The following is a 12,272-nucleotide window of genomic DNA, read 5'->3' on the forward strand; positions in this document are numbered from 1 at the left end:
TTCGTGGGAAATAAAAGGGCCGGATATTGCACTAGAAAATGCCAGGTCATATTATTTCACTTCTACAGCCATTCTCCCGGATGGATAACAGCATACTCTCCATTTTCCAGACAATAAAACTAAGGTTCTAAAGAGGTCTATTGCAGCTGGTAAGTGGTGGTATCTGTCTGGCCCCAAGCCCCACTCTCTGTTCACTGTACTCTGGGGGCTGTGTCGTTAAGCCCCTTCTGGTGACGGATGCTGGGTTTCTGTGCGGTAGCCTCTCACACAGAAATGCGCACCTGTTCACTGGGTAGACTGACACCGTTATCTATCAGTCGCGTATATCACAAATAGCACGTGTATTCTGAAATCGCTTATCCTCGAGTCCTCGCAGCGCTACCTCATCAGCCCAGCTACACGGAGCCATCCCTCTGCCCTGCCTTCCTATTCCCACTTCCCTCTGCACCCCCTTCTCTCGTTCACACTTCCTTTGGCCCTCTCTGCTTCCCCTCACCCCTCAGATCTGGGTGAAACCACAGTCCCCAGTGGCGTGGACCCCACTGCCCACTCTTGGCTTCTGGCCAGAGGCAGGGGGCTGAGCGGAGGATTCAGTGAGCGTGTGGAGTCGGCCCCTCCGTGTGGCTGGCAGGAGCTGTGGTGCCCGCCAGGGCTGCTGGGCAGCTCTCGTTTGCAGCTCACTGTGGCTGGAACCTAGCACTCCTCTCTCATTTAGTGCTGAACTGCTAGTGATACGGTCTCTAAGAGAAACGTTCAAAGTGCGGGAAGTTCTGGTGTCTGGGTGGGGCTGTTTCCTTCCCGGGACCATTCTTGGCAGAGGCCCCAGAGTAATTGCCTTGGCCACCTGGAGGGACCTCTGGCTTTTTGCGACATTGATCCTAGACTATTCATCTGCTCTGTGCTTCTAGCTTCGGGTCTAGCCCTCGTATAGACAGGACGTCCATCTTCTCAGAGCCCCACCATGGTCTTTGAGGCTCACATCTGTACCCAACTCCACTCGCCTTCGGATCGGAATCCCACATGTCGTCTGAAGTCCATAGTGTCTCTGAGCACCGCAGAAACACTCAGCTCTGCTGTGGCTTTCAGTTTTACATCTGTCTGACCCTCACCTCTGGTTTCATAGAAAAAAGTTCATGGTGAAATAGCTGTGGAAATACAAAGTGAAAGGGGTGTCTTTCCTGCATCTTCTTAGCCCCTTTGATGTGCTTTGCGCCATGGCCTCGAACCTGTTAGGTCTCAGCTTCTCTGGCAGATCGTTAGTAAGTGTCTTGCAGAAGACACACATTCCTTATGATGGGGTAGAAACCCTGCTCTGGTGACTTTCTGTGGACCCCGTTCTACTAACATGTTTGGCTGGGATCTGGATGCCACCTTGTGTCACCGCAGGTATCTCACGGCCAGTGGGGCTTCTTCTGAAACCTGGGCTGACACTTGTGGTGTGACGGCCGACGCCAAGAGCACTGGGGCCAGGATGTGCTTTGTCCTTGCGGGCCACACGAAACCGGGTCACATGCTTCAGGAGCCCTGAACCATGCTGGGGGAGCAGGAAGTGCTCACAGATGAGGGGATGTAGAGGCATTTGGAGGGTGTTGAGGTTGGGCGGTGAGAAGGCGAAAGGCTGGAGACGCCCTGAGCGGAGAGTGCGCTTCGAAGCTTATGAGTCTGTGTCTAGTTTTGCGCTGCTGTTGAGGGTTCTGTCCCTGAGTGGAGCTCCCAGACTGCAAAAGCCCACAAGGCCTAGACCTGCCCTGCATGAGTGCACTGGCAGAGGCCAGGACCAGAGCTCGGGCTTTTCCTTGTCTGTTGGTGCCAACAGGCCAACAGGCAGTCAAGCCTGGGAGGGACACGTCCCGTTATTTTTGTTTGCTGACATTTAGCTTTGTCAGTGAGGAAGTGAGGTGAGAGGTGCTGAGTGAAAAATGTCTGGACCCTGAGGTGGCCGGGAGGGTGAGGATAAGGGCCTGGGTTAATGCTGGGAGCCCTCCATGAAAAGGAGGAGGAGCTGAGGGTGGCTCCCGGTCCCTGGTGTGGGGAGGACTGGGGGAAGGGAGAGCATGTTTGGAGGCCCCAGTAGAGGTCTGGAGCTCAGGAGAGCCTGGGCTCACATGTAGCATCCTTGGGCACGTCAGCCGTAGCCAAGGGTGGGAGTGGGCTGCCTGGCCCGGGAGAAAGTGTGTGTGCCGAGAGGAGAACCCACAAAACCCATCTAGGAAGGAAGGGGTCCTGCCACAGCCTGGGTAACTGCAGGGGTGTGGGGCAAGGGGCAAGGGGCGAGGCCAGACCCCAGTGGCTGAGGAATCACCAGGCAGCAAGACAGTAGCAGATTCAGACGTGGTGGAAGAGACGTCCGGGGCCACGGAGCCTTGCGGAGCCATCCGGAGGAGGATGCTGACGGCATTCAGGGGTGCCCGGTGAGGTACCGCTCGTTAGGGGGCGGGTGGCCCAGAAGCCCTTTGGGAGGCTGGCGGGTGCTGTGATGTGGCCACACCGTGGCTGGGGCCCGGCTGGGGCGGCGTCAGTTGAGAGTGGCGATGGACGGTGACGGCTGTGCCGAAGTGGCGTGGAGGCTTGGCTGTGGACGCTGCTGGGGTTCCCGCTCAGGGGGCGACGTGGTGGTTCCCTGCTCCCCTGGAGGAAGGGAGGAGGGGCAAGCACTTGGGCCATGGGTACCCTTGGCCACTCCCTGCTGTGTCCTGGGGCCTTGGGAGGCCACAGACTTCCTTATGCTCTTCTCGTAGGCCTCCTGCCGTGTCCACCATGCTTTGGGCATCCTTAGGACTGGCTCTCTCCCCACTTCCCCACCCAGTGGAATACGGCTCTTCATTCCCTCACTCATGGCACCTCCTGGCATCAGCCGCATTTTCTCCGGCAGGTGCCCATCTCCTGGCACCCACCACCTCTCCTCAGGAGGGTCTGCCTGGGTGCTGCTAGAGCCTGCCTCACCCCTCTGACAGGAAGGGGCGCTTCGGCACTGGCCAGAAGGGCGTCCTGGAGCCCGGACCCTGCTCTGGGCTCAGGCCAGGCGTCTCCACTGCACTCCCCAGCACCCGTCCAGTTCTCTCTGCCTTCACAGCTTGGCTGTGGTCCTGCCAACTTGTCAGTATGCTTCTGTCACACCGGAGACCCTGGGCACACCCACATGGTTCCACTGAAACTTAACCCTCGGGGTAGGGCTAAGCAGGATTCCCTCCTGAGACACGAGGTCCTCAGGCCTCGGTCGCTGTGTGAGAGTCGTGGTGGAGCTCTACTGGGACCATCCCCTCCGCACCTTACCCTGCACTGCAGCCCCCACCCTAGCATTTCCCTAGCAGTCACCGCCACCTGGGCACCCCCCACCCCCTTGCAACATCCCCTTGGGTACCCTCCCTCTCTCCTTCACTGCCGACCCACTTTGCCCCAAAGCCCAGGTGGTGCCAGGGAGATCAGGTGTGGTGGGAGCAGGGAGGGCTTCTTCTGGCTGGTGCCTGTTCCCTGAGCCCACCCCAGGTGTCCTTAGAGCCCCTCGCCATGGGGGGTAGGGCGGAGGGAGGCCTGGTTTCAGGAGGCTCTGCTGTGGGTCTGAGCACTGGGGGGAGGCAGCGGGGAGAGCGGCTGAGGGGAGAAAGCCGGTGGAAAGTGATGGAAGCTGGAAACTGGAACTGAGGTCAAGTGGGAGGGACAGACAGAACTGGATCTTTAGGGAGAGGCTGGTCTTGCCCAGGTGGGAGATGAAAAGACAAAGCCTGCACGGAGGGGCGGAAGGACGCCAGGGTGCCCTGTGCGGTGCGAGACTGGCACCAGTCAGGATGGCGCAGAGGTGGATGGGGGCACGCAGAGGAGGCTCCTCAGCCCGGCAGGGGCAGGGGCAGGGGCAGGGGCAGGGGCAGGGGCAGGGGCAGGGGCAGGGAGGGGGTATGGCAGCTGCAGAGGCCAGTCAGGCCGCAGCGAGTGTAAGGGGACATGAAGTGTCACCCAAGTGCCAGGTGTCTGCCGAGCACTTGCCACACAGTGTCCCAAGGAAAGCCTGTGGAGGTCACACAGGCAGACCCGGAACCCACCCAGATCTGCCCACGTGTGGCCTGCAGGTCCCTTTCCCCAGCAGCCCCAGATTTGCTCTCTCCCATTGTACCTGAGTCCCTCCCCCAGTGGGTGTCTGGCCAGGGAGACCTGTACCTGGCTGCCGTACTGTAGCTGTGACTGTGGGCCATGTGCCTGCTGTGTGGGCCTGGGCTGCTAACACTCTTTCTCATTGCTCTCTCCTGCCCATCTGCATGTGGCTGCTCTGTCTAGCTGCGCGGTGGTCCCGAGCGCCGGCTGTGTAAGTGAGCATGCCCATCCCATGCCTCTCACTGTCCATAGCTGCACCTGGTCACCCTGGTCTCTGCTCTGCTTGGCTTCGTGAGGCTTCTGTGCCACCGACAGCCCCCTGAGGCTTCCCCTGGGCGCAACTGGGGATAGGGACCGAAAGGAGGGGGTGGGAGAGGGGAGTGGGTTTTCTCTGGAGGTGCCCCCAGGTAGGCCTCCCACCATGGCCATGCTGGAGAGGGGCTGCAGGTCTGGGGGTCCTGTCAGGTGATGTTGGGAAGAGAGGCATCATTTTTGTGTGTGTGTGTGTGTGTGTGTGTGTGTGTGTGTGTGCGTGCGCACATGTGTGCTGCTGTGTCCCTGTCACGAGCAGGCTGCTGCCATTCCTGCCGCTGCTGCTGCATGTCTGTGACGCGTGTGGGTGCTGTCCTGTGCAGGGAGGCCGACTGTCATGGGTGTGTCGCTGCCTGACACCTGCACATGCTGCTGCTCTGTGTGGGCATGAGCGCTGCCTGGTGTCTGTCTCTGACTCATGGACTTGGTCAGTCTGTGCAGCCACCAGCCTTCATCACGACTCAGCCGTCCCTGAAGCCTGCCCAGGTTTCTCTGGGTCTCCTCAGGAGAGCAGAGCTGTGTGTGGGAGTGGGGAGAGGTACTGCCAGTCTTACTGTCCAGGACACGGGCGGATGGGGCAGTGCCCAGAGCCTGTGTCGGAGGCCGTCAGGGATGGGGCAGTCGGCCCTTTGCCACGAGAGGCTGTTTCCCCTGGTGGGCTGCTCTTGGATCCCCATGGAGTGAAGGGGCCCTCTGTTTTTACTCTTTATGTTCCATTCAGTTTAGGCCCCTTCTCTCCCGGCAGGGCCCTGGCTCTGACCCTGGGGGCCAGACAGAGGGGCCCTATCATGACCACAGGACCCCACCCTTCTTTCTTCCTGTGGCCCTAAGGCTACCCCCACCCCAGCCCCAGTGCCCACCCGACCTGCGTCCTCCTGGCCACTGGCCCCTCTCCCCTCTGCCTGCCCCCACATCTCCTGGCGCCCCTCACCTGGCCTTGACCCCCTCTCCCTCCGCAGGCTCTTCAGCAGCCTCGGTGAGCTGAGCTCCATCTCAGCGCAGCGCAGCCCTGGGGGCCCGGGCGGCGGGGCCTCCTACCCGGTGCGGCCCGGCGGCCGCTACCCCGTGGCGCGGCGCGCCCCGAGCCCAGTGAAGCCCGCGTCGCTGGAGCGGGTGGAGGGGCTGGGGGCGGGCGCGGGGGGCGCGGGGCGGCCCTTCGGCCTCACGCCTCCCACCATCCTCAAGTCGTCCAGCCTCTCCATCCCGCACGAGCCGAAGGAGGTGCGCTTTGTGGTGCGCAGCGTGAGCGCACGCAGCCGCTCGCCCTCGCCGTCGCCGCTGCCCTCGCCAGCGCCTGGCCCCGGCCCCGGGGCCCCCGGCCCGCGCCGGCCCTTCCAACAAAAGCCGCTGCAGCTGTGGAGCAAGTTCGACGTGGGCGACTGGCTGGAGAGCATCCACTTGGGCGAGCACCGCGACCGCTTCGAGGACCACGAAATCGAGGGCGCGCACCTGCCGGCGCTCACCAAGGACGACTTCGTGGAGCTGGGCGTCACGCGCGTGGGCCACCGCATGAACATTGAGCGCGCGCTCAGGCAGCTGGACGGCAGCTGACGCCCCCTCCCCACGTCCCAGCCGCGCCCTGCCGGCAGGGCCCCCCACCCCCACCCCCGGGCCGCGGGCTCGGCCTGCCCCCCACAAAGGCGCCCGGGCCAGGAATGTTGCATGAATCGTCCTGTTTGCTGTTGCTCGGAGACTTGCCCTGTACATTGCTTAGTGCCCTCCCCGGCCGGCGAGTCCCACCCAGCACACGGTCAGGAAGGGCGAGGGCCAGGGAGGCTGGAGCGGGAGAGGGTTGGGGGTGGGGTGCTCCGGCCTGACCATCTCCCGCACAGCTCCTGGTGGCTACTCTCCCAGAGGGGGGGACCTAGTCCAGCATGCGAGGTCAGGACACACCTTGGTGACTCGGGGGGAGGGGGGAGACTTGGGGTTCTCGGTTGGGGGCCTAGGAGCCCCCCCCTGTTTTGCATATTTTAATCCACTCTATATTTGGAACGAGAAAAGGAACAAATATCTCTGTCCTTAACAGCTTCCCTTCCCTTCCCCTACAGCCCCCCCCACCCCCCCCACTGGTTCCGCTGCTGCTGCCCAGTCTTCCATCTCTGGCCCCTCACTGCCACTGCCACCCCACATGGGGCGGGGGACGCTCCAGCTGGTCTGGGGTTGGCCAGGGTCCTAGTAGCCCGCCCTGGGGCCCCAGCTCGGCCCTCTCCCCTCGCTGAGCTATAGTGTGCCCCACCGACCCTTCAGGTGCTGCGTGGAGGAGGGGCGGCAGGCAGCGAGTCCTGCTGGGCACTAGCCAGGTCAGGTGGCCTGGGAGACCATTGCCCTGGGGAGGGGCAGGGCCCTGGCATCCGCCCCAGCCAAGTCCCTCACAGGGTCCCTTCCCAGGAGGGGTCTAGCCTCCTCCCCACACTGTTGGGCAACCACAGCAGAGAAGCCTCCCTGCCTCAGACCCCAAAGTCTCCTGTTCCTGCCCTGTGTGTGTGTGTGTGTGTGCGCGCACGCACGTGCGAGTGTGTGAAACTCTGGGTGCGGCTGAGTGCGTCGGAGCCCTGTGTGTGCCTGACTGGAGTGTGGTCCCAACGGGCCACTCTGGACTAGTGTGGGGGCTTCAGCAGTGTGCACAGGGTGCATGTATGGGTGTGTCCCTGTGAAAGCACCCCATTTCCACTTCCAAAGAAAGTCAGAGGCACCCTAGGACCTGCTGTTTGCCCAGCCCGTCCTTCCAGAGCCTCGTCTAGCCTGAGCGGGCCTCCTTGGTGAGGCTCTGCTGCTTGGACAGGCTCCCAAGAGCCCTTGGAGGCAGTGCCCCGCCCCCCACTGGGCTTCTGGGGGGGGGGGACCATAGAGGACCCCTAGAGTCAGGCCACCGCAAGCCCTGGGGAGAGGCAAAGACCCCAGAGGGCACCCCAGCCCCCCTTACTGTGACTCCTCACACTCAGCAATGACCTGTGGGGTGGGGGGCCCTGGGACGTTTTTAAACCTAGGGTTTGGAGTCTGGACTAAGCTCCATCCACGTCACTCACAAGTTTCTGTTTATATTTCTAGCTTTTTTTAAAAAAAAAAAAAAACAGAAAACTGAAGTTTTCACAGCCCAGGGGCCTGGCACGCCGGTCTGTGCCCGCCTGCCCCGCCCTGGCCCACCGGCCCCATTCCCTGGGCAGAGTCACACCCAGTAACCCTCTCACCGACAGACCAGGTCACACACAGCAGCAGTCACTGTAACAGACTGCCACATACACCCTCAGTCTCACACTCACCTGTGGGTTTTTGGTTCCGTTCAATTTGGGTTTTTAACTTTACAGGGTCAGTCCCGCTTCACCCCTCCTTTTGTATGGAGTTCCATCTGGGGGATTTCACCCCTGCTCCAGTCCTGAGGCCTCCTGACCCTGACGTTGTGATACACCCCACAGAGATCTATGTTTCTTATATTATTATTATTGATAATAATTATTATAATATTATTATGTAATAAATTTATAAGAAATGAAGCCGTCTCTCAGTTGCCTGTTTGAGGAGGTATTGGGAGCACAAACTGCTGTCCCCTGAATGGGATGAACCTCAGCCTTGACACGAGCATTCGGCCACATGCACTGGTGACTCTCAGCCCTGTCTCAGTCTCCTTGTTGACCCCACGTCCCCATACCAGGCTTCTCTTCGCATCTCTTCCGGACTCCTGCTGGGCCTCAGCTCATGCTGCCCACCAGCTCACTGAGTGTAGCCCTCCTGAGGTAGGAGTCCAGTTGTCCTCTGTCCCCCTGCCCCACCTCCCCCACTGTGTCCATTTGTTTCTGAATTCTTTGAACCTTCTCATGTCTGTGCCTGCTGTCCTGCCCTCATGGCTACTGCCCTTGTCCGGGCTTTACTACCCCCCCCCCCCCACCTGAGCTGACAGTCATGTGAGCAGCTGGCTGCTACCAGCCAATGATGTGGCAAGGCTAGTGTGGCACCGGGTGGGGCGTGGCCCACCCACAGGAAGGGCAGAGGCACCTTAAGGGTGGAAGAGAGGGTGAACAGTGTGGGTGGATGGATATCTTCCCACAGAGTGGGCACAGGAGGCCCAGCGGGAGTTGGGAGAGGGCTCCTCAGGCATCAGTCACCTGACAGGGTCTTGGCAGGGGCAGTGCCTGCAGATCCTGGCCCCACTGGGTCAAGGTGGAGTGCAGATCTGACAGAGTAATAAACGTGGACCTTGACTTGGGTTATTGATGGTCAGGGGTGGGACCAGTGGGAGATACCACCAGAAAGTGTGAAGATCCCAGAGGGAGTGAAGTGGCTGGAAGACGGACAGACTCTGGTGTCTTCACCCAGAGGAGGTGGGGGCAGGCAGAGGTGCTTTGAGGGATCAAGTGCAGGTCTGGCTGGCCTGGGAGGGAGGGTGAGGCCCTGTGAGGCTTGGACCTTGAGAGGCTTGCAGGCTATCTAGAAAGCCCCACAATTTCAAATTTTCAACTTTTTCAAAATTTTAGTTTTCATTTTCAAGTCAGAGACTGTGGTCAGCATACAGAAGAGGCCATGAAGGAAGTCAAGGAGTAAGGAACTGGGAGGGTCTAAATGTGGGGGCAGAGGTGGGACCCTGCCTGACTTGCCGTCTGCCTGAGCCAGGGTGTTGGGGGGCTGGTATCCTTTGCACGAGGAGCCCTGGGTCTCTCTGGGTCTGGGTCAGAGCTTGGGGTAAGTACAGCTTTTCAACAGAAGAGAGGAGGAGGAAGAGGAAGGCAACAAGCCTTCCATAGAAAGGGCATCACCCACTCTGGCTCCTAAGGGGTTTGGGGGAGAAAATGAATCCCCCCCACCCTCATACCTCAGAAGACAAGTCAGAACCTTCAGTGCCTGTGAGGGCAGACGTGGCGGAGGAAATCCTCTCTGCAAGTTGAGGACTAGGGGAGCTGCAGCCCCAAATGCTTTGGGGCAAAGACATTTTCACTCAGGGCTAGGGTCTCCTCATGACCTCAACATATCCTTTTGGGGGCCCTAAGCAACTCACCAATACTCTTTCTGGAGCCTGGAGCAGAGGCTGCAGCCCCAACTCTCCCTCACCCCAGCCACCACTGCCTGAGGTCCTGTGAACAACTTGGGCTGGATGGACGGACGTGTCTGCTCTGCAGAGGGTCTCGCTGGAGAACGGGTGGGGTGGGAACCTCAAGGGTTAGAGATAAGGGTGAGGAAAGATGAGGTAGGAGTTGGACTGGTCAGGGGAGCAGGGGTAGGAGTTCAGAAGTGAGGGGCAGGAATCAGGCTGCGGTAAGCAAGGGGGCATATGGGGGTGGGAAGGGAAGGGGGGAGGTGAGGTGGGGGGGGATGGGGAAGCCCTCATTCTGCTCCCTGTGCTGGGAGCTTCATCTTGGTTCGAGTCAAGCCTCTAGTAGCCATTGGGACCCCCTTTTTTTAAATAAAAATTTTTAATGTTTATTTATTTTGAGAGAGAGAGAGAGTGAGAGCGAGCAGAGGAGGGGCAGAGAGAGAGGGAGACACAGAATCTGAAGCAGGCTCCAGGCTCCGAGCTGTCAGCACAGAACCTGATGTGGGGCTCGAACTCACGACCCATGAGATCATGACCTGAGCCAAAGTCAGATGCTCAACCGACTGAGCCACCCAGGCACCCCTGGGATCCCTTCCTCTGGCCCCAGACTCCTACCGTCTGGTACCTTCCTGCCTCTCTCCCTTGTGCTTTGGAACAGCGTGGAGAAGTCACTCTTATTTGAGATGTTTGCTTCTTCCATTAGGGTTAATGACAGAATTAGACCTGGTAGGCCATGTTCCTATCCCTCATTACTGTGGCCATGGGGGCAGGTATGGACTGGCAGCCCCTTCTAAAATCAGGAGTGAGTGTTACTCTGTGGAGTCAGATAGTAGTTGCCCTCTAGAATCTAGACATTGGGCCTTCAAATTTGTTACTGCATAACCCTAAGTGTTTTGAAAAACTAGGTGCTACTTTTCATCTTGAATCTTATAACTAACATTTTTGTCATATGGTTAAATACTTGCAAAGGTTGTGATTTCTAGAAAATTGTACATATTAGCATGAAAATTAATGTTGACATCATTCTGTTAAATGATTCTCATGGACCTAAATACCATATCAATTTTATACCCATCAAAATCCTATAAAAACACCTGAATAGGTGTTTTCTTAAATAGTCAAAACTTCAATGATCACTTGAATTCTTGCTGCAATGTGGTATAATTCCAAAGCCTTTTTGGTTACTTTATCAGGCACAATCTGACACTTGGCTAAAATAAGCGAGGACTCCTAACACTCAGTAGGTGAATTGTAACTTAGGTTTGTGAAATAGGACTTCCTGAACTTCAGGTAGAGGAGGAGAGATCACTTGATATGAAGGCTTAAAAAAAAAAAAAAGAAACTTAAACACAGGAGCAGAGTCCTCCTGAAATCAGGTAGAAGAAATATGTTCTATGACACTCAGGTCTGAGAAGAAAACCTAACAGTCGGGTAAAGTGCACAAGGGCCCTGAAACTCTCCTAGGAGAGATGACTCCCTACACTCAGGTAGAAAAGAGAGCGCCCCACTGACATGCAGGGGGCAGTGATAAAAATCTTGTGATACAGAGTTGATGTTATTGAGACCCAATTACATTCCTCTAGGGGAAAGAAAACCTGTTGCTTGTCAGGAAGGTAAATAATGCATATCAAAACTCAAGTGGAATCATTCTGCCACTAACTGGGGGGATATGGCCTTGTCACTCCCTACTAAACAAAGATAAGATGTCCTGGGCCAGTGTTAGAAGACGGAGGAGGAACAGGAAAGTATTCCCCAGAGAAGGCACTTTGAGACTGGAAAACCAAGCAGGCCACTACATACTGTTTACTCTGAGTTTGTTTTTGTTAAGATTTAATTTTGAGTAAGCTCTACACCCAGCATGGGGCTTGAGCTCACAACCCTGAGATCAAGAGTCACACGCTCTACTGACTGAGTCATCCAGGCACCCCTGTTTACAGAGTTTTATTCAGGTGGATCGGGCAGAGAATGACTGCATAGTTGAAAGATTTCATACGATGAGGCCCATGCAGAAGGGCAGTAGTGAGATTGCACCTAATGGACAGCCGACCTTTAATTAGCTCTTGTGTCACCACCTGTGCCTCAGCAAGGGGAAAGACTATGTTATCTCCAACAGATTCTTGGGGGAGGGGGTGAAAACAAGCCTTGCCCATCCTGGCCTTGGCAGGCATTCCTAAGGTGTGTATATCAATCTCCAAGGTGCCCGGAACACATAGCCCCAAGGGAGGTCACTGAGCAAACAGGAGCAAGATGGAGGGCCAGAGATGGAGTCAGTATTGTCAGCAACCCTAACCCAGTAATAGGAGAGGGAAGATCTTCTGGCCTGCAAGAAGAGTAGACTTGGGGACACTCGTGTATAGAAAATGAGAGCTTCTTGACAATTGGGTAGTGAGATGAGATGTCCGGACAATTGTCTAGTGGAAACGAGACATCTGACAATTAGGGAGAAGAGATGGAAACACTGGACATGCAGGTAGGGAAGGCAAGGCCTTGTTACACTCGAATAGGGAAGAGGAGACCCCTTGGTTGCTAAGAGAAAAGAGCTGGAACCTCCAGACATAGCAGAAGAGGTGAGTGACAAGATCTCCTGACTCTCAGGTGGAGGAGAGCTCCAGATGCCCTGGAAGGAGACAGAAAACCTTCAGGTAGTCAGAGAGTTGAGACAAGAATATCAGATATTTACAGAGCAAAGGAGACCTTGTGATATTCAGGTAGAGAAGATGAAAGCTCATGACTTTTAGGGAGGGAGGGAGACTTCCTGGCAGCCAGGTGGAGGACATGAGAGTTCCTGGCACTTGAGCATGGCAGGCGAAACCTCAGGGCACTCACAGAGGTGAGATGTACTTCCTGAGCC

At 57.4% G+C, this 12,272-nt stretch overlaps 1 protein-coding gene across 5 annotated transcripts in view; it reads left to right on the forward strand.

Moving 5' to 3' along the window:
• Positions 1-7,889, forward strand: part of SHANK3 (SH3 and multiple ankyrin repeat domains 3) — a 51,575-nt gene extending 43,686 nt beyond the window's left edge. For 3 of the 5 annotated variants that reach the window (XM_047865336.1, XM_047865335.1, XM_047865337.1), the window contains exon 22: positions 5,358-7,889. In XM_047865336.1, the coding sequence (XP_047721292.1) occupies positions 5,358-5,949 (592 nt within the window). In that variant the 3' untranslated portion in view covers positions 5,950-7,889. Of the gene's footprint in view, positions 1-68; positions 3,835-4,269; positions 5,335-5,357 lie in introns of those variants that run through there. The other 2 variants (XM_047865338.1, XM_047865339.1) reach the window with 2 other exon arrangements.
• The last annotated feature ends 4,383 nt before the right edge of the window (positions 7,890-12,272 follow it).

Source organism: Prionailurus viverrinus, chromosome B4 (assembly GCF_022837055.1).
Source record: "Prionailurus viverrinus isolate Anna chromosome B4, UM_Priviv_1.0, whole genome shotgun sequence".
Taxonomy (NCBI): domain Eukaryota; kingdom Metazoa; phylum Chordata; class Mammalia; order Carnivora; family Felidae; genus Prionailurus; species Prionailurus viverrinus.